The sequence below is a fragment of the Artemia franciscana genome, chromosome 1 (assembly GCF_032884065.1).
Source record: "Artemia franciscana chromosome 1, ASM3288406v1, whole genome shotgun sequence".
Lineage (NCBI taxonomy): Eukaryota > Metazoa > Arthropoda > Branchiopoda > Anostraca > Artemiidae > Artemia > Artemia franciscana.
This window is the reverse complement of record NC_088863.1, coordinates 42,562,362-42,582,398: the sequence shown is the minus strand read 5'-3', so window position 1 is coordinate 42,582,398 and position 20,037 is coordinate 42,562,362. Positions and strand designations below refer to the sequence as shown.

The 20,037-nt window shown below is 36.6% G+C and overlaps 1 protein-coding gene across 1 annotated transcript in view; it reads right to left on the bottom strand.

Moving 5' to 3' along the window:
- Positions 1–20,037, bottom strand: part of LOC136029926 (cytoplasmic tRNA 2-thiolation protein 1-like) — a gene marked incomplete at its 5' end in the record, with an annotated part of 101,890 nt that overhangs the window by 22,820 nt on the left and 59,033 nt on the right. The window contains 1 exon segment of the mRNA XM_065708458.1: positions 10,649–10,837. Within this exon segment, the coding sequence (XP_065564530.1) occupies positions 10,649–10,837 (189 nt within the window).

Sequence of the window (20,037 nt, the reverse complement as noted above, 5' to 3'; positions counted from 1 at the left end):
CGTCTATATTTTTGGGTGCCAGAATCGCTCTTTCACTTAGCCATTTATTATTTTTATAATTTTTTAGAATATTCGGAAATACTTTTTCAATCAATTCATTTTTGGACGTCACTAAATTACAGAAATCAGCAGGTAGTTGTATACGTCCTGAAATTGAGTCTACTGGGAGCTTTCCGTTTCCAATTGTCAGCAATTGATCTGAAAATGTTTGACAGAGTCATCGTTTTGCAATCGGACACGCATATTTGTAGTTAATTTTAATATTTTTACGTGTGCCCATAAATTAGAATTTTTCAGGCAAGCATTCATTCGTCTTCAATGGCTCTGGTGGTGCAGCCAATAGAGGAAGTTTAACTTTTCCTGAGGCGCAACACATTCCCATTGTTTCACCATTGAATTTCAAGGCCTTGCAATAGGGACAAATTTTAGACATTGTCCCGATTTGAACACATCTACTCAAGCTATAATCATCGACTGGGTTGTACCTGAATGCCAGGCGATAATTTTCAGGTTGCTCTGATTCCTCGGCACGCTTTCTTTTCTTACTTTCTCTATCAGCAGCAAGCCTGATTTCTTGCTGTTCTTGTGATTCCTCGGCACGTGATTCCTCGGCACGCTTTCTTTTCTTACTTTCTCTATCAGCAGCAAGCCTGATTTCTTGCTGTTCTTGTAATTCCTCGGCACGCCTTCTTTTTTCACTTTCTCTTTTAGCAGCAAGTCTGCTTCCGCGTTGCTCTGGTAGTTCCTCGGCACGCTTTCTGTTCTTTTTTCTCTATCAGCCTCAAGCCTGTTTCCTTGCTGTTCTTTTGATTCCTCGGCACGCTTTCTGTTCTTTCTTTCTCTATCAGCCTCAAGCCTGTTTCCTTGCTGTTCTTTTGATTCCTCGGCACGCTTTCTGTTCTTTCTTTCTCTATCAGCCTCAAGCCTGTTTCCTTGCTGTTCTTTTGATTCCTCGGCACGCTTTCTTTTCTGACTTTCTCTATCAGCAGCAAGTTTTTTGGCATAGACTCTTTGAGCATCTTCATCGGCTTTTGCCATGGTAAGTTCATCAGTCATTGTAAACTTAAACATTAATAGATTTCTACGTGAACATATGTCTTAAATACCTTGAATGACGTCACCGTCAAAGCAAAAATGACGACAACTAATTTCATGACGTCAGTCAACACAGAAACATGACGTCACCTGATCCACAGACAGACAACTTATTTTTATATATATATATATATATATATATATATATATATATATATATATATATATATATATATATATATATATGTACCGGGACATCGGGATACAAATGACGACCGGGACACCGGGATATAGGGAATATAAATGCCGACCGGGACACTCAAAGAGAAAGCGACCGGGACACAAGGAATGTTCGATTAGCAATCACCATCAACAAAGCACCGGGACACAAATGACGACCAGGACACAGGGAATATAAATGACGACCAGGACACTCAAAGAGAAATTACAGACCGGGACACCGGAACACAAATGACGACCAGGATAAAAATGACGACCGGGACACCGGGACACAGGGAAAATAAATGAAGACCGCGACACTCAAAGAGAAATTACAGAATGGGACACCGGGACACAAATGACGACCGGAACACAGGGAAACAACTACACCGGGGACGCCGGGGGGCACTGGGGGATATATAAATGATGACGGGGACACAGGGAATGTTCGATTAGCAACCACCATCAACAAAGCTCAAGGGCAATCATTAGAATAATGAGGTATAGATCTGAATACAGATTGTTTTTTCCATGGACAATTATATGTTGCATGTTCAAGAGTCGGTAAACCTGACAATCTATTTATATGCGCAGACAATGGGACAGCCAAGAATGTTGTATATTCGCAAGTTTATATATATATATATATATATATATATATATATATATATATATATATATATATATATATATATATATATATATATATATATATATATATATATATATATATATATATATATATATATATATATATATATATATATATATATATCTATATTCACAGGTGGGACATAGGGACACAACTACAATGGCGCGTAACTATTATGGCGCGTTACGACTTACACGCGCGGGGGGCCTTGGGGGGGGGGGTTGCGAAGCGCCCCCACCAACTAGGTGTTGGGGTGGCGCGAAGCGCCACCCCGACAGCTAGTATATATATAAATATATATAAAAATAAGTTGTCTGTGTGTTATGTCTGTCGAGTGACGTCATGTTTGTGTGTCGACTGACGAAATTACAGACCGGGACATCGGGACACAAATGACGACCGGGACACCGGGACATAGGGAATATAAATGACGACCGGGACACTCGAAGAGAAAGAAACCGGGACAAATATAAATGACGACCGGGACACTCAAAGAGAAATTACAGACCGGGACACCGAAACACAAATGACGACCGGGACACCGGGACAAAGGGAATATAAATGACGACCGCGACATTCAAAGAGAAATTACAGACTGGGACACCGGGACACAAATGACGACCGGGACACAGGGAATATAAATGACGACCGGAACACAGGGACACAACTACAACGGGGACGCCGGGGGGCACAGGGGGATATATAAATGACGACGGGGACACAGGGAATGTTCGATTAGCAATCACCATCAACAAAGCTCAAGGGCAATCATTAGAATAATGAGGTATAGATGTGAATACAGATTGTTTTTCCCATGGACAATTATATGTTGCATGTTCAAGAGTCGGTAAACCTGACAATCTATTTATATACACAGACAATGGGACAGCCAAGAATGCTGTATATTCGCAAGTTTTACGTAGTTAAAAACATATATATATATATATATATATATATATATATATATATATATATATATATATATATATATATATATATATATACATATATATATATATATATATATATATATATATATATATATATATATATATATATATATATATATATATATATATATATATATATATATATATATATATTCACAGGTCGGACACAGGGACACAACTACAATGGCGCGTAACTAATATGGCGCGTAACGACTTACGCGCGCGGGGGGGCTTGGGTGTTCGAAGCGCCCCCACCAACTAGGTGTTGCGGTGGCGCGAAGCGCCACCCCAACAGCTAGTATATATATATATATATATGTAAAAATTTACCCCTGGCAAAATTAAAGAGATATTAGTTGGAGCTGTAATAAATTCACCAAACCAGCTGACATAGCATCTATAGAGCCCCGATTCTATCTACAAAACTGCTGTAATTTTTTTTCTAAGAGAAAAAAATTAAGGGTAACAGCTTTGTGTTATAAACAATACCACCGATTTTACTTCAAACCAAGTAGCGATGCAAGCTGTCTCATTTCCCCATTCTCCTAAATTAACATCCTTCATTACATGGAAACAAAAAGATTTCCATGTGTAGTGAACTCTCTTGACACAGAAATAAAGATAATATTTCATGTCTGTCTTCGCCCAAAATGAAAATTTCTCCCCGAAAATTTATTATTTATTCATTCACCTCTAAACAAAAGAATCTTTTTTCAGTTGGAAGCAAATGTTTGGGAAAATGCATAAATTGCTTAAGTTTAAAGTTTCATTTTAAATGTAAATGATCCGCTGAGAAACATAATATTATACTTCTATTCCCAACCGAGAGAAGATCAGGGAGCCGTAAGTCATATCTTATTTGAAATTAGGACCTCTTTATTATTAAAAAAGACTATCAAGCATTCAATCAAATTGTTTACAGAGAGAGAAAATAAACTATGCATAGTAAAACAATATATGCTTTATACCTATTCGGAAGGCTTAAAAATTTATTTACTAATTGACAATCCCATCAGTTAATATGGTAGTAAAACCCGCAGCATATCAGGAGAAGGGAAAAAAAATAAATAAAAAAAATATTCGGTTTTGTTTTGGTTCTGCTGGTCTTCTACTACATATGTGCAGTTCTCGCCCTTGCATTCTGATCTGACTGGAAGGCATCGCAGTTCAGATCTCATGAAATTTCACATACACCTAATGACACGAAGTAGCCACTCTTGTGTGGGTTTCGCATATATTATGATTAGCACAGATTCACCATTTTGAGGCACCAACCTCAATTGGAAGAGTATAGACGGGAGCGTTTCCTACCCAACTCAGCTATCTGAAAGAAGGGTCGATAGAAGTAATACTGTTCAGCTGAGATTGGGATTCCAAGTTTTTCAGGTCTGAAGAAAGGCATTGACGTTGACAGTTTAGTGACCAAAACCCTGTGCCAGGGGGAAAGGAACATTTCACGTTATTTAGCCTAATAAAGATTGGGTAGTGCTTATTTGTCAGCTCTAACCGGTTTGCCCTTCTACGCTGCGTCTTGGTTGAACATTGAAGAAGCTTCATGAAAATATTTGTCATGTTTTGCAAGCGCGAGCCTGACCAGCTTACAAAAAGCATGCAGTCTTGTCACACCGAGGAAAGCATGCAAGAACGGAATGTCAGCTACAGCGCCGCTAAGGCTCTGCTTCACTTTTAGAATACTGAAATGCCTCGAACTAAGCTAGTTTTCAACACGGTGTTTTCTTTTGAGTTATGGACCAGCAGAACCAAAGAATCTATGTCACTACCGACAACCGAAACTTCCGTCTTAGTTGCAATATAATAGTTGTCCTCGTAACAAGGAAATCAACATCACCAGTAGTATGACGAACTCGAATTCCCTTCTCTTCAAGCTGTACCATAGGAAGGAAAATAATCCCCTGCTTGTTTGTTTTGTGGGCAAGAAACTTTCCCTTCTTAGTCAAAATGAAATAGGTGTTGATATCTCCATCAACACCTACTTGTGCCATTATTTTTAGTCTTAAAAAATGTCATTGTTATGGGTAGCGTAAATATTATTTTTTTTTATGTATGTATATTAATGTTTAGCACATTTGGAGATGGAAGCGCTTTATATAAAATGTTAATCTTTCATTATTTTTATCTTACTTTTTTATGGCACTTGGTATTAACCAAGTGACATATAGCGATCGCAAATTCTGTCGGTCTGTCTGTTGGTCTGTCGGTCTGTCTGTACCGGTTTTGCTACTTTAGGCCCTTCCAGGTAAGCTAGGACAATGAAATTTGGCAAGCGTATCAGGGACCGGACCAGATTAAATTAGAAATAGTAATTTTCCCGAATTGAACATCTGAGGGGGGGAGTGGGGGGCCGGTTAATTCGGAAAAACAGAAAAAATGAAGTATTTTTAACTTACAAACGGTTGATCAGATCTCAATGAAACTTGATGTTTGGAAGGATAGAGCTCTTAGTTTGAATCCCGATCGGATCTGGTGACGTTGGGGGGGGGGGAGTTGGGAGGGGAAAACCTAAAATCTTGGAAAACACTTAGAGTGGAGGGATCGGGATGAAACTTGGTGGGAAAAATAAGCACACATCCTAGATACATGATTGAAATAACCGGAACGGATCCGCTCTTTTTGGGGCAGTTCGGGGGGGGGAGTGCTAAATCTGAAAAATTAGAAAAAATGAGGTATTTTCAACTTACGAACGGGTAATCGGATCTCAATGAAATTTGATATTTAGAAGGACATCGTGCCTCAAAGCTCTTATTTTAAGTCCCGACAGGATCTGGTGACATTGGGGGGACCTAAAATCATGGAAAACGCTTTAGAGTGGAGGGATTGGGATGAAACTTGGTGGGAAAAATAATCAGACGTCTTAGATGCGTGGTTGACATAATTGGAACGGATCCGCTCTATTTACGGGAATTGGGGGGGGGGGTTAATTCGGAAAAATTAGAAAAATTAGACTTCAAGAAACTTCATATTTAGAAGGACCTCGTAACTCAGATCTCTTATTTTAAATCTCAACCGGATCCAGCGTCATTGGGGAGGCCATTTGGGGGGGGGGGCGTAAATCTTATAAAATACTAAAAGCGGAGAGATCAGGATAAAACTGGAAGGAAAGAATAAAAACAAGTCTAAGATACGAGACTGACATAATCAGACCGGATCCGCTCTCATTGGTGGAGTTTGGGGGGGGGGGGGGTAATTCGAAAAAATTAGGTATTTGTAACTTACGAACGGGTGATCAGATCTTGATGAAATTTGATATTTAGAAGGATCTTGTGCTTTAAAGCTCTCATTTTAAATTCCGACCAGATCCTGTGACATTGGGAGGAGTTGGAGGGGGAAACCAGAATTCTTGGAAAACGTGAAAATTGGAGTATTTTTATCTTACGATTAGGAGATTCGATCTTAATGAAACTTGATATATAGAAGGATCTTATGTCTCAGATGCTCCATTTTCAACTCGAATTTCATCCGAGGACAAAGAAGGTTGGAGGAATCGGGATGAAACTTGGTGGATAGAATAAGCAAATGTCGTAGATACTTTGGGGGAGTTGGGGGGGAGGGGTTCGGTGCTTTGGCGAGTTTGGTGCTTCTGGACGTGCTAGGACGATGAAGATTGGTAGGTGTCTCAGGGAGCTGCACAAACTGACTTGATAAAGTCGTTTTCCCAGATTCGACCATATGGGGGGCTAAAGAGAGAGGAGAAATTAGAAAAAATTAGATATTTGTAACTTACGAGTGGGTGATGTGATCTTAAAGAATTTTGATATTTAGAAGGACCTCGTGACTCAGAGCTCTTATTTTAAATCCCGACCGGATTAAGCCTCTGATTTTCCTTTTAAATCAATCTATTGATTCTTAGAATTTTGTTAGAGCTCATACCATATAGCTCTTGGCTCTTGTTCTATCTGGTGTTAACTTTACAGGACAAAAAGCAAACATTTTCATATTTTACCCTAATACAACAGATTGGAACAGATAAACTAATAGGCTGGTCATTCTACGGTTTGAGGTGGAACAAATAGCAACACAAAAGTTTTTGGCAGTAAAATGTTCAGAAAAAAAAAATTCTGAAGAATAAGATACTAAAATTCGCAAATGTCAGAAACCGGTGAATAATCCACAATCGTACTTGAAGTCTGAATTTTAGCCCAAAATAAAAAATAAATACTCTGGCTTTGAGTGGATTTTTAAGGTTTTTTTTTTTTTTTTACTATGGATTCGGACCTGTTGAGAACAAATATTAGTTTGGAAAATATTAGTTTCACCCAAAATGCATAAAAGCTGAATTTAAGAAAAAAACAGAAAAAACTGAATTACACAAGATTTAGGCATAAAACATCTTTCGACCTCAAATTCATCGAGCCAAAACTGAGCGAAAAACCAAACAAATAATTTTCTTTAGAAAAACGATAATAATAAAAAAAGAAAAAGAAGACGATTGTTTCCTACTGAACTGGACCTGCAAGACGAGAAAATTCAAGCAAAAAATAGCAGTGAGATTTAGCCGTTGTGTCGTTTACCCGGAGTTGAGAAATAATATTCTAAAAACTTACTGTACATCGAACGTAACTGGTAAAAGCTTACTAAATTCCCTCAAAGTGAGAGACAAATTTAACTGGAACTGATTGGTGTTTTATTATCAATTAGAGTCACAGCATTCATTGCTTCGCACTGACTATGCACTAATAGCCTGTTTCAGCTTCAGACTCGTTTTGGTTCTGCTAATCCTCAAAAACGTTCACTCAGTTATCACCTAAAGGTTCTGGACACACAGAAGTGTATCGCAGCTCAGATCTTCTACACAAGCATCTTGCCGGTTGATAACCCGACTTGCATATGCACATGATAACACTAAGTAGCCACTCTTGCGCAGGTTCCGCATCTGTCATGACTAGCAAGATTTTACCATCTTGAAGGCACCAACCTCAAGTGGTACGGTCCAGGCTGGAAGGATTCCTATTTCACTCAGCCATCAGAAAAAGGCTGGATAGAAATAGTATTGTTCAGCTAAGGGTGTAAGAGCAAGTCTTTCAGGGCTGACATTAAAAGTTTGCTGACTATAAGGCTCCGTCTTATGAAAAGCTTTATATTTATATTGTCGTAATTTAGCTTTATAAATGCCGATCAGGGCTTGTTTTCCAGCTTTGACCTGTTTATTCTACGACACTGTGTCTTGGTTGAACACTGGAGCAGCTTTGTGAAAATTATTAACACATTTCAGAAGCGTGAACCTGACCAGTCTATTGAAAACGTGTAGCCTTAATGTAGTGTCACAGCCAAGGAAGGTATGTACGGACGAAATATCAGCTACAGCATCACTGAGGCTCATCTTTAGAAGCTGAAATTCTTCACACTAGGCTTGTTTTGGACTTGAACTTTTGGGTGAGTTTTCTATGGCACTTGGTATTAACCAAGTGACATATAGCGATCGCAAATTCTGTCGGTCTGTCTGTCCCGGTTTTGCTACTTTAGGCACTTCCAGGTAAGCTAGGACGATGAAATTTGGCAGGCGTATCAGGGACCTGACCAGATTAAATTAGAAATAGTCGTTTTCACGATTTGACCATCTGGAGAGAGTGGGGGGTCGGTTAATTCGAAAAAATAGAAAAAATTAAGTATTTTTAACTTACGAACGGGAGATGGGATCTTAATGAAATTTGATGTTTGGAAGGACATAGTGTCTCAGAGATCTTATTTTAAATCCCGAACAGATCCGGTGACAATGGGGGGAGTTGGGGCGAAGGAACCTAAAATCTTGGAAAACGCTTAGAATGGAGGGATCGGGATAATTCTGAAAAATAAAAAAATGAGGTATTTTTAACTTATGAAGGAGTGATCGGATCTTAATGAAATTTGATGTTTAGAAGGATATCGTGTTTTAGAGCTCTTATGTTAAATCCCAACCGGATCCCGTGAAGGGGAAGTTGGGGGTGGACTTAATATCTTGGAAAATGCTTAGAGTGGAGGGATCGGGATGAAACTTGGTGGGAAAAATAAGCACAAGTCCTAGATACGGGATTGACATAACCGGAACGGATCTGCTCACTTTGGGGGAGTTGGAGGGAGGACGTGTAATGTGTTTCAAACACGTAAATGCAACCCATTGTTGATATTCTTGGTTTATTTTTTTTGTAAAATTAGAAGGACCTTGAAACTCAGATCTCTTATTTTAAATCTTGACCGGATCCAGTGTCATTAGGGGGGGGGGGGAATTTGGAAAACGCTTAAAGCGGAGGGATCAGGATGAAACTTGGTGGAAAGAATAAGCACAAGTCCAAGATAGGTGACTGACATAACCGGACCGGATCCGCTCTATTTGGTGGACCTGGGAGGGGAGAGTAATTCGGAAAAATTAGAAAAAAATGAGGTATTTGTAACTTACGAACGGGTGATCACATCTTAATGAAATTTGATATTTAGAAGTAATTCATGTCTCAGAGCTCTTATTTCAAATCCCGACCAGATCTTTTGACATTGGGGGTAGTTGGAGGGGGAAACCGGAAATCTTGAAAAACGCTTATAAATTTCGTAGATACGGGATTGACGTAACCGTACTGGATCCGCTCTCTTTAGTGGAGTTAGGTGGTGGGGTTCAGTGCTTTGGCGAGTTTGGTGCTTCTGGACGTGCTGGGACGATGAAAATTGGTAGGCGTGTCAGGGAACTGCACAAATTGACTTGATAAAGTCGTTTTCCCCGATTCGACCATCTGGGGGGCTGAAGGGGGAGGAAAAATTAGAAAAATTGAGGTATTTTTAACTTACGAGTAGGAGATCGGATCTTAATGAATTTTAATATTTGGAAGGAAATAGTGACTCAGAGCTCTTATTTTAAATCCCGATCGGCATTAAGCCTCTGATTTTCCTTTAAAGTAATCTATAGATTCTTAGAATTTTGCTAGGGCTCATACCATATGAGTTCTTGGCTCATCCGACCTCTTCACAAGGGTCATATGAGCACTTAGGTCTTGGTTTTAGTAGAAATACATTCTTTAGTTGTTTTCTTTTAATTTACTTTATCACAATTTAAGGTCCGAATTATAGCCCAAAATTAAAACAAAAATAAAATATATTAATAAGAAAACAAGTAATTTAAAAGAATCCGACTCAATGTTTCGTTTGGTTCAACTGTCTAGCCATGCTGCTCCTATTCCCAAAATGTTCCTTATACAGCAAAAGTTCGCTCTACTCCACCATTTTATTACCTTTAGACAATTTTGGCCCCCTATGTGAACCACTGGTGGATTGAAAAGCAACACTGAATGATGATCGATATAACCAAAAAATAAATTACCATTACATTTGATAAGCCAACTGTGTATGCCTGGTCGACTTCACATTTCCAGTACAGTATTCAAAATAACATTTTTCTGGTTCTGCTCTAACATTAGCAGTTTCCCAATTTCACTATAAGAAACTACCGGGAACACCGGGTCTAAGAAAGAAATCAAAAAGGCGAATTGGGAATGTACCATCATATCTCGTGAAAGTTGAATTTGTTTTAGTTTTGAACTTACTTCTTATGACTCTTTTTTTTCTTACCTTCAAAAGACTTTTCCAATTTTAAGACTGAAGTTTGAAATTCAAATTATAACTTCGTTTTTGGAGTAATAGGAAATCTAATTGCACATCCCGCTCAACGAAAAATTCTGTTTTAGAACATGACAGTAAACCTGTTTTTTTTTCAAAAAAAAAGAAAAGAAAACTTAGAAGGTTATACTTAACGTTTGTAGACAGACTCTAAAAAAGCTGAAATCTTATATATCGATACTTTGCGCCAACTTACAGTAGTTATGGCAGTGCAACGTTGGAGACGAGCAACATCTCCACGCATAATATTCATAATAACAGTTTCTGCAATATCATCGGCATTGTGGCCAGTTACGATTTTATCCACCTTCAGCATCATGGCTCCACGGTCCAAAGCCTGCCGTCGAAAAACCCCGCAGAAAGTACAATTACTCCTTTTCCCAATCTGAAAAGATGACACATATATATTAATTGGTTGTAAAGAAAAGAACTTTTAATAAATCCTTTGATTATTTTTGGAAATATAGGTGATAACACGATTTTTCTTTTTTATTGTTTTTCCAGTCTTAAGTGTGTTGTAGAGTAACGTCACACAGTTTTAGATTTGGTTTGTTTGTATTACTTGTGTTTAGTGGCCTGCAACTATAAAAATGTAGATCAAACTCAATTGAAGCATTATTCTGATACGCAGATGGTGAAACGGAAGGAGATCCAACGAGTCTGATATTGAAATTCTATGTCCTTTCTAAACTTCCAAGGAATGCTCCTGGAATTACATAGCTTGAATTATCAAGTTCTCTTTTTTTTCTATTAGTGTTTTTCATGCTTATCGAAATTTTTAGATTACTTATACGTGCTGAGTTTTGGCCTAAATACTGTAATTTGTACATCTACTAGAAGGAGGAGTTGGTTCTTAACGAAATTTAGAGGGAGAATAATCAGGGCCATTTTTGTGGTTAAGAATTTGCACTCAAAGCTCTGAGGGGGAGGGAGGGGAATTTCAATTTTCTTGTCATAGCCAACAGACATATTTCAACATAGCCAACAGACTATGATTTCGCGTGTTTTTGTCGACACGCGAAATCTATCGACCAAGAAATCGACCTTTTGTTGTCATCCACTTCCACGACAAGAACGAATCAGATACCGATTAAACTGGGCAGAGTGGTAGGTATTTTTAGTTTAACCTTTAAAGAGTATGACTCCAACAAGACTCCTCACTGAAAATTCGCTGCTAAAAACAGGCGTTGCCCATTTTATCACGGCTTCATCCACTTAAATCTTAATTCTAGAGTTGCCCCATTCTACGACACATCTGAAACGGAACACAGAAGTTTTCCCGTAAGACATTGTCACATGTATTTCTCCGCAACTGTGACCTCAAGTATCACCAACAGCCGTAGATACGGCACTTCACGGGGGAATTGAAACCTAAGGTATAGTTTTAACTGTCCAATATTTGTGTTTATTTTTATTTACTGTCATTCTTCCAGAATTAGCTGTAATTCTTTTAGCCTGAAAAATTGATGCATGATGGTAAATGGTCAAGTCTTTATCAGATCTTGTCAAAGAACTTATTTTGGAAAAAAAAATACGATTATACAAGAAGCAATCAATAAAATTTAAGAAAAAAGGAACCAATATTTAAACAGAGTTAGCCTTGATATGGGTTGAAGTAAGAATGAAAAAACTACCTCCTTGAAGGCAGAAAACTGATCTGGGTGAGATAAGAGTCTCTTTTTGCTGTTTTGATTATGAATTTGAAATTTTACTTGTAGTAGGGCTGGGGGGGGGGGGGGGGTAATGATAGCCCTAGCCAAGTTTTTCTTGTTTTTTTTTTTCAAATAAGTCAAGAAGAAAGATTTAGCTAAGTACACCTCAAAGTTTTTGTTGTTGTTTTTTTTTTTCGTTTTATTTTTAAAACAAGACAAAGTCTTCGAAAAAATTGAGAATTAACAAAAATTAAAAAAATTACTTGTGTTGAAAACATGTTAAATGAAGACTATTGAATTTATGAAAATTTAAAGTTGTGAAATAGGTAGAACATTGGTCGTCCATTGGACCTGGAAACTAAATAGTAACAGTAAACGTTGGCTTTTACTGTTTCCTCTCAAAAATGAAAAAAAAACTATATGTATGTACTAGAGAGAAAAAGGCAGTCATCCATTCTATCTGTATTATCCTGGTACAAAAAAAATTATATATACAGCCTCATATACCATAATCCTCTTTATATTATTTTTGACAAAGAATTTAATACAAACCACAAAGGGTTCTCGTATCCAGGAAAAATGTCCTTTTAACTTGATTACTTTATAGCCAAGAATAAATAAGAGGAAACGTTATTAAAGAGATTACATTTTATCTTGCCTTAAAAAAGAGACGGAATTACATTAGTGTGGATTCCCAAGCTTTGAAGAAGTCCAGAAGTTTCTATGGCTTTATCCAGAAACCTCCAGTGTAGCCAAAACCAAGGTGGGTACTTTTCTAGGGGAGTGGGAGGACAAAGGTTTGAAAACGACAATTTTTTTCCACAGAGGTGCCAAATCCGAATGTTTTAGATTTTGTTCTTGTTTTTAAATTTTTAGTCTTCTAAGGAGGAGTGGGGCAATCCCTGATCTTCCCTGTTGCGAACATCAATCGTATTCAGCCAACCTTGTGAATTCTGAACTACAGGCAAAAGAATTGGGGAAAGCAAAGAAAGGCTACGCTTATTACAAACAACTAAAAAAAATATTAAGCTACAAAACAAATAACACGTGTTGCAATAGTTAAAACCCTAAAATTAAACGATTGTCTTAGGCCAAAGGGATGAATAATAAATAATGGAAAGGAATAAGCCATGGTATTGTTCAGTAGAAATTATTCATAAAAACGAACTAACAAAATTCTTAGAGCTAGAGAAATTGATAATTCTCAACGAGCATATATTTCTTAAACGTAGCCTTTCGCGGGGGCAACGTTCCATTACAATCAGTCCAATATGCCTATGATGTATGGAAGATGGGATGGGGTATGATAATACCATTAAATACAGGCGTCAGTGATTAGTAATGTTATTCATATATATCAAAATCTTTTCAGCTATTATAAGGTTGGGTAAGTATTTTTCGTTCCTTAAGTTAAAACTATCAAATTAAAGAATTAAACTGTTTGTGGTAACGAATCAAACAGTTCGTAGTAACGAACTGTAGTTAGGAGCGACCCGTCTCAATAGTAGCCAAAACTCTAAAAAACGGAACTTCGATACCAATAGCTACATCAAAAGAATCGCATTTTAATGTTGATTTTAAATATATAAGTTTCATCAAGTTTAGTCTTACCCATAAAAAGTTACGAGCCTGAGAAAATTTGCCCTATTTTAGAAAACAGGGGGAAACTCCCCCTAAAAGTCATAGAATCTTAACGAAAATCACACCATCAGATTTAACGCATCAGAGAGCCCTACTATACAAGTTCCAAGCTCCTATCTACAAAAATGTGGAATTTTGTATTTTTTTCCAGAAGACAAATCACGGATGCGTTTTTTTTTTTTTTGTTTTTTTTTTTTTTTTTTTTTTTTTTTTTTTTTTTTTTTTTTTTTTTTTTTTTTTTTTTTTTTATGGTAGCGGGGTGATTGAAATGACCCAGTGGCCCTAGAAGTTTGTGAGAGGGCTCATTCGAACGGAAATAAAAAGTTCTAGTGCCCTTTTTAAGTGACCAAAAAATTGGGGGCCACCTAGGCCCACTCCCAAAATCACTTTTTCCCAAAGTCGTCGGATCAAAATTTTCATTGGATCAAAAAAAAGACCGATCACGGGTGCGTGTTTATTTGTTTTTTTTCCAGGGGCGATTGTATCGACCCAATGGTCCTAGAATTTTGCAAGAGGGCTTATTCTAACGGGAATTAAAAGTTCTAGTACCCTTTTTAAGTGACCAAAAAATTAAAGGGCACCCAGGCACCCTCCGACGCTCATTCTTTCCCCAATGTCACCGGATAAAAATTCTGAGATAGCTATTTTATTCAGCATAGTCGAAAAACCTTATAACTTGGTCTTTGGGGTCGACTTACTTCCCACAGTCCCCGTGGGAGGGGCTGCAAGTTACAAACTTTGACCAGTGTTTGCATATAGTAATGGTTATTGGGAAGTCTAAAGACGTTTTCAGTGGGATTTGTTTGCGTGGGATGAGGGGTTGAGAAGAGGGGGTTATGTGGGGGAAACTTTCCATGGAGGAATTCGTCATCGGGGAAGAAAATTTGCATCAAGGGGGCGCATCATTTTCTAGCATTATTTAAAAAACAATGAAAAAATAAATATGAAATGTTTTTTCAACTGAAAGTAAGGAGTAGCGTTAAAACTTAAACGAACAGAAAATATTACGCATATAAGGGGTTCACCTCCTCCAAATCATACGAATATAGACGTTTGTTACGTAAGCTAATTCGTAAGTTACGTATATCTTTTACTAATGAAAACGTTCGTAAAAAACTAAAAGTTCTAGTTACCTTTTTAAGTGCTCAAAAAATTGGAGGGCAACTGGGCCTCCTTCCCCTCCTTTTTTCACATAATTATTCGATCAAAACTATGGGGAAACCATTTAGCCAAATAAATAAATATTTGAATTTGGCTTTAATTATTCGTCTACGGAGAGCTGAAACCAGAACATGGATTAACTAAAAAACGTTCAGAAATTAAATAAATATAAAAGCTTTTTTTTAACTGAAAGTAAGAAGCGACATTAAAACTTAAAACGAACAGAAATTACCCCGTATATGAAAGGGCTGTTCCCTCTTCAACGCCCTGCTCTTTACGCTAATCTCAGGGCAATATCTCAGGAACAGCTTAAAACACCAAGTTGAAACGCATGCGCATCCACGCGATCAAAAGGACGTACCTGTATTATCTCAGGAACGACCAAGCGTATTAACTTGAAATTGTCAGGTAATGTGGAGGAGGTGAATTCTGAATTATACCAAAAGACACTACGTGCATCCTGGTTGTCAAAAGGGCATATTTCCAATATCTAAACAACTGCTAAGAGTATCAAGTTAAAACTTTAAGCGAACGTTCAGGAAATTTTGAACTAAATTAAAACACACCTGATGCACCCAGACTGTCAAAAAGACTTAACTGCAACATCTCAGGAAATGCTAAGGGAATTAAGCAGACATTTCCAGGGAATTTTAAGGAGGGACTTCGAGCTAAATCAAAGGAAACTCTGTGTATCCACGTTGTCAAAAGGGCACACCAGCAATACTTCAGGAACGAAAAAGAATATTAACCTAAAATTCATAGGAATGCTGCAGGTGAGGGGGGGGGGGAATTGAACTAATTCAAGATACACAACATGCACTGATGTAGTCAGAAGGGCGCATCTGTATTATATCGGAAACGGGAAAGGGCATTAAGTTGAAACTTTCAAAGCAAGCTGATGGAATTTTGGACTAAATAAAAAGACTGTGTTCATCCATGCTGTCAAAAGTGTGCTTCTACAATATCTCAGAAACAGCTAAGGGAATCAAGTTAGATCTTTCCGAGGACGTTAAGGGGGAAGGTCAGATTTATATTTGACTATATTCAAGGTTGTAACATGAAGGTGGTCAGAATTGCGACTAAGGGTATTAGGTTGAAAATTTCAGGGCATGTGAAGAGGGATACTAAACTATATAAAATGACACTATGTGCGTCCAGGTTATCAAAAGAACGTATCTACAGCACCTCAAAAATGTCTACGAGAAATATCTCCTGGAGAATGCTTAGAAACTCAGAGTTGAAAGTTTCAAGGAATGGAGATAGGGATTTTGAACAAACTGAAAAGACACTATCTGCATCAAGCTCTTCAAAAGGGCGCATTTGTAACATTTCAGGAACGGCAACGGATGTTAAGTTGGAGCTCTCAGCAAATTTGAAGGGGATATTGAATTAAAACCAAAGACACCAAGTGTATCTAGGTTATAAAAATAGCACATCAGCGATAACTCAAGAGTTTAAACTTTCAGGAAAAGTTGAAGGGGATGTTGTACTAAACCAAAAGACATTATGTCCATCCGGGTTGCCAAAGGGGTGTATCTACAATGTCTCTAGAGCGGCTATGGCTGTTGAGTTGAATACCGAAACTAAATCGAAGACACGGCGTATGCCTATATGCAATTTCTCAGGTGACAGTAAGGGTATTAAGTTGAAACTTTCTGTGATAGTTAAGGGCGACGTTGAACAAAATCAAAAGACCCTTCTGTGCATTCGGGTTATCAAAAGGGCGTATCTGCAACATCGCATGGACGGCTAAGTGTATTAAGTCAAAACTTTCAGTTTGTTGAATGTTGAATGGGCTATTGAGCTAAATCTTAAGAAACTCTACGCGTCCAGGTTGTCAAATGGCACAAATGGCAAATGAAAGGGACGGCTTAGGTATTATCTTGAAACATCTAGAATTTAATTAAAAGTCACTATGCTCATCTAGGGCTATAAATTAGCGACTTAAGGGGACCCAGGTGAAACTATGAGGGGATATTGGACGGGGAGATCAAGCAAATTTTAAATTTGACTTTAGTGTCCAAGGAAAGCTTATCTAAGACAAAATAGATTTGAAAGAAAATGAGATTGTAGTAATTCTTAGTGTAAAATATTCTTTTTTTATGTTGACCTGACTAAAATTTCAGGTAGTGATAACATCTTAATTAACGTTCTAGAACAAAAAAAAACTCAACCGGAAACACATCTGGTTGCGCTGATTCTTGACGTTCTGTTATTATTTTTCAAACAACAAATCAGAACTGTTTTAGATAAACGAGCTCAAAATGCATTTATTTAAAGAAACGAGTAGTTACAACAACATATAACACAACAAGATTCTTATAATGAAATGGTCGATCAACAGTTTTCTATACTTGCTTATGACATAATTGGGGTCAGAACGGCTTCAGCCATATAGACGGCAAAAAATAATGTGGACGTTCAACCATTTATTTCAATAATATTACCCATCAATCCGAAGTTTCTATAGTAAAACTATTATCAAAATCTGCTGAAGAATTTTCTCCCAAATACAAATAGCAAGCCAAAATCTTGATTCAAGAGGATAAATACCGACAAAAAGATTTGCAAATTAACCAATAAGAAAAACATCATCAATTAAAAGCGAACAGAAATCAATTATAAAGCTTTTCCCAGAAATGAGGTTTTTCAAAGAATGTAGAGCTACATTAAACCAAAAACCAACAAAAATAGTAACAAATAATTATTCAAGCTTAAAACGAGCATAAATCACAATCATAAAAAAAGCAGAAATTAAAGTGAATCAAGTCGAAGTAAAGCAGGACAGAAATGACCACAAACAACAGTCGGACTAGTGCCCTCTAATTCTTCTGAAGACCAGAGTGCAACTGTTAATGAAAACAAATTTTAAACCTTTTCTTTTTTTATAGCGTTGACAAAATCCAAACTTGCTGAGACTTTCAGGAATGAATTACCAATACATATTAAACTGTCAATCTATATTCATTGGTTTCACGGTATGGAAAATTAAAACACAAAGCAAGTGCAAATAACGCTCTAGTCTTAAGAGGGCTTAGGGGATTCCTGTTCATGGTAAATTTTGTTTGCTTTAAGTTTGACTTGATTAATTTCTTTTGTTTTTGGGTTTCATTTATATATTGGAGGTAATTTGTATTCGTTTTAAGCTTGAATTATTATCGACTTTATTTCTTATACCTCTTTACTTTTTTTTAAATAGTTTTTTCGAGAATAGGGTGTTTTTTTGTTTATTAATTTAGCTAAAAACCGATTTGGAATATTCAAAAAAGCAACTTTAAGACACCCATCAGCGTTGGGCCGACACCTCGTTTGGCTAAACGAAACACGACAGGTAAAAAACGGAATTACCACCTACTCATACATAATCTTTGAATTTTTAATGCTCGTTTATATTTATATACATATTAAAGTTTCGCAAGATATTCACGATTTACAGCAAAACACCATTTAATACAAAGCTTTCCGAAGTCTTTTTACTTACCTTCAGCTTAGCTTATGACACGCCAAATAGTGTTGCTTTTGCAAGCAAAAAAAAAGAAAAAGTTTTTAAAATTTATTTGTTATCTTTTACAATTTTATCTAGATGATGGCAAAAAAAATTTAGAAAAAAGAGCAGAGATAAAGAATATCAAGGCGGAAAATGAGGTTTAATCTTGATAGATAAGTCGAAAGTTCACGGTGCGTTAACTACTAAAGCAGACCATTGCCTGAAATTTTTGTTTTGTCTGGAAACTACTGATAGGAAAGGCGACATACTGCCCAAGGAAAAATATTAACTTCAAGATAAAGCACGAGATGAATTATACATGCCACCCTTTCAGATAGTTGATTTAAAAAAAAAAGTTTTTCCAAGGGAAGTACAGAGCGAAGTTGAAACTTGAAACGAATAAAAAATTATTACTTAACAGCCTATCTAACATATATCAATAAAACTAGTGCAAATAACTCAACTGGTGATGTTTCCCTGTTTTTGTAGGATTACAGAAAACTAGCCATTTACTGAAAACACAAAACAATATAGGAAACCAAAGTAAACCATTTAAGGACACTATAACAGTATAAAAGTAAAGCATTCTTAGATTGTTGCTTTATTTATTTTTTTCGTTTAATTTGGCATCGCTTCTATACAGTGAGGTGAGTTCAATGATTGACTGTCGTTTTAGATCTGAAAAGGACATGTCATGATTACTTTGTAGACAAGTTCGAAGTGGTGGAATCTTATTAGTATTAAGACTACAGACTCGCTTGAAAATTTGTATCACAACTTGAAATTCTTCGTTTTATAGAGAGAAATAACTGGATTCCCAGAGTGCATATTACAGTTGATATGTTCTTTATTTCGAGTAATATTATGTGAGACCAACATGTTACCTTATAAATTAATCCATTATTCTTAATGCTGCTCAATGATTTTAAACTTATTATTTTTATACCTAAGTTTTTAAGATAATTTTAATTGTATACTGATTTACTGAAATCGCAGCTCCTGTAAGACTATGAAAAGCGTTATAGATTAGTTTGTTGTTGTAAGGCTACATATTTACTTTTAACTCCTAAACCAATATTCTTGTCTTTTATACTTGGCTTTTGTATTTTCTGTAAAGCGCTAGTTTTCTGTAGTCTTACAAATAGAGGGAAATATCACCAGTTGATTTATTTGCACTAGTTTTATTGATATATGTTAGATTCGCTGTGAAGGAATAATTTTTTATTCGTTTAAGTTTCAACTTCGCTCTTTACTTCCATCGGAAAAACTTTGTTTTTTTTTAAAATAATCTTTGCTCGTTTTCGATTAAAATTTAGAAAAAAAAACACTCCCATGATCTTTTTTATTTTACGGAATAAGTTCCATTTGTTTTAAGTTTTAATGTTGCTCCTTAGTTTCAGTTCAAAACTTTTTTTTATATAATTTCTAATCACATCCAATCTAGGAAAAATAGTGTCGTTTCTTTTTGTTTTTTAAAGAAGAAAAAGACCGTTAATTCTTTGTTTTAAAAAAAAATTAAATTTAGTAGTACTTAAGAAAGTAGCTCCAAACGAGTAGCGTCGACACAAAAGGTTAACTAAGTGGACAGTTTTGTATCGATATTTTCGGCTTGCATATTGGTTGTGGAAAATTTTGCTAGCTCAA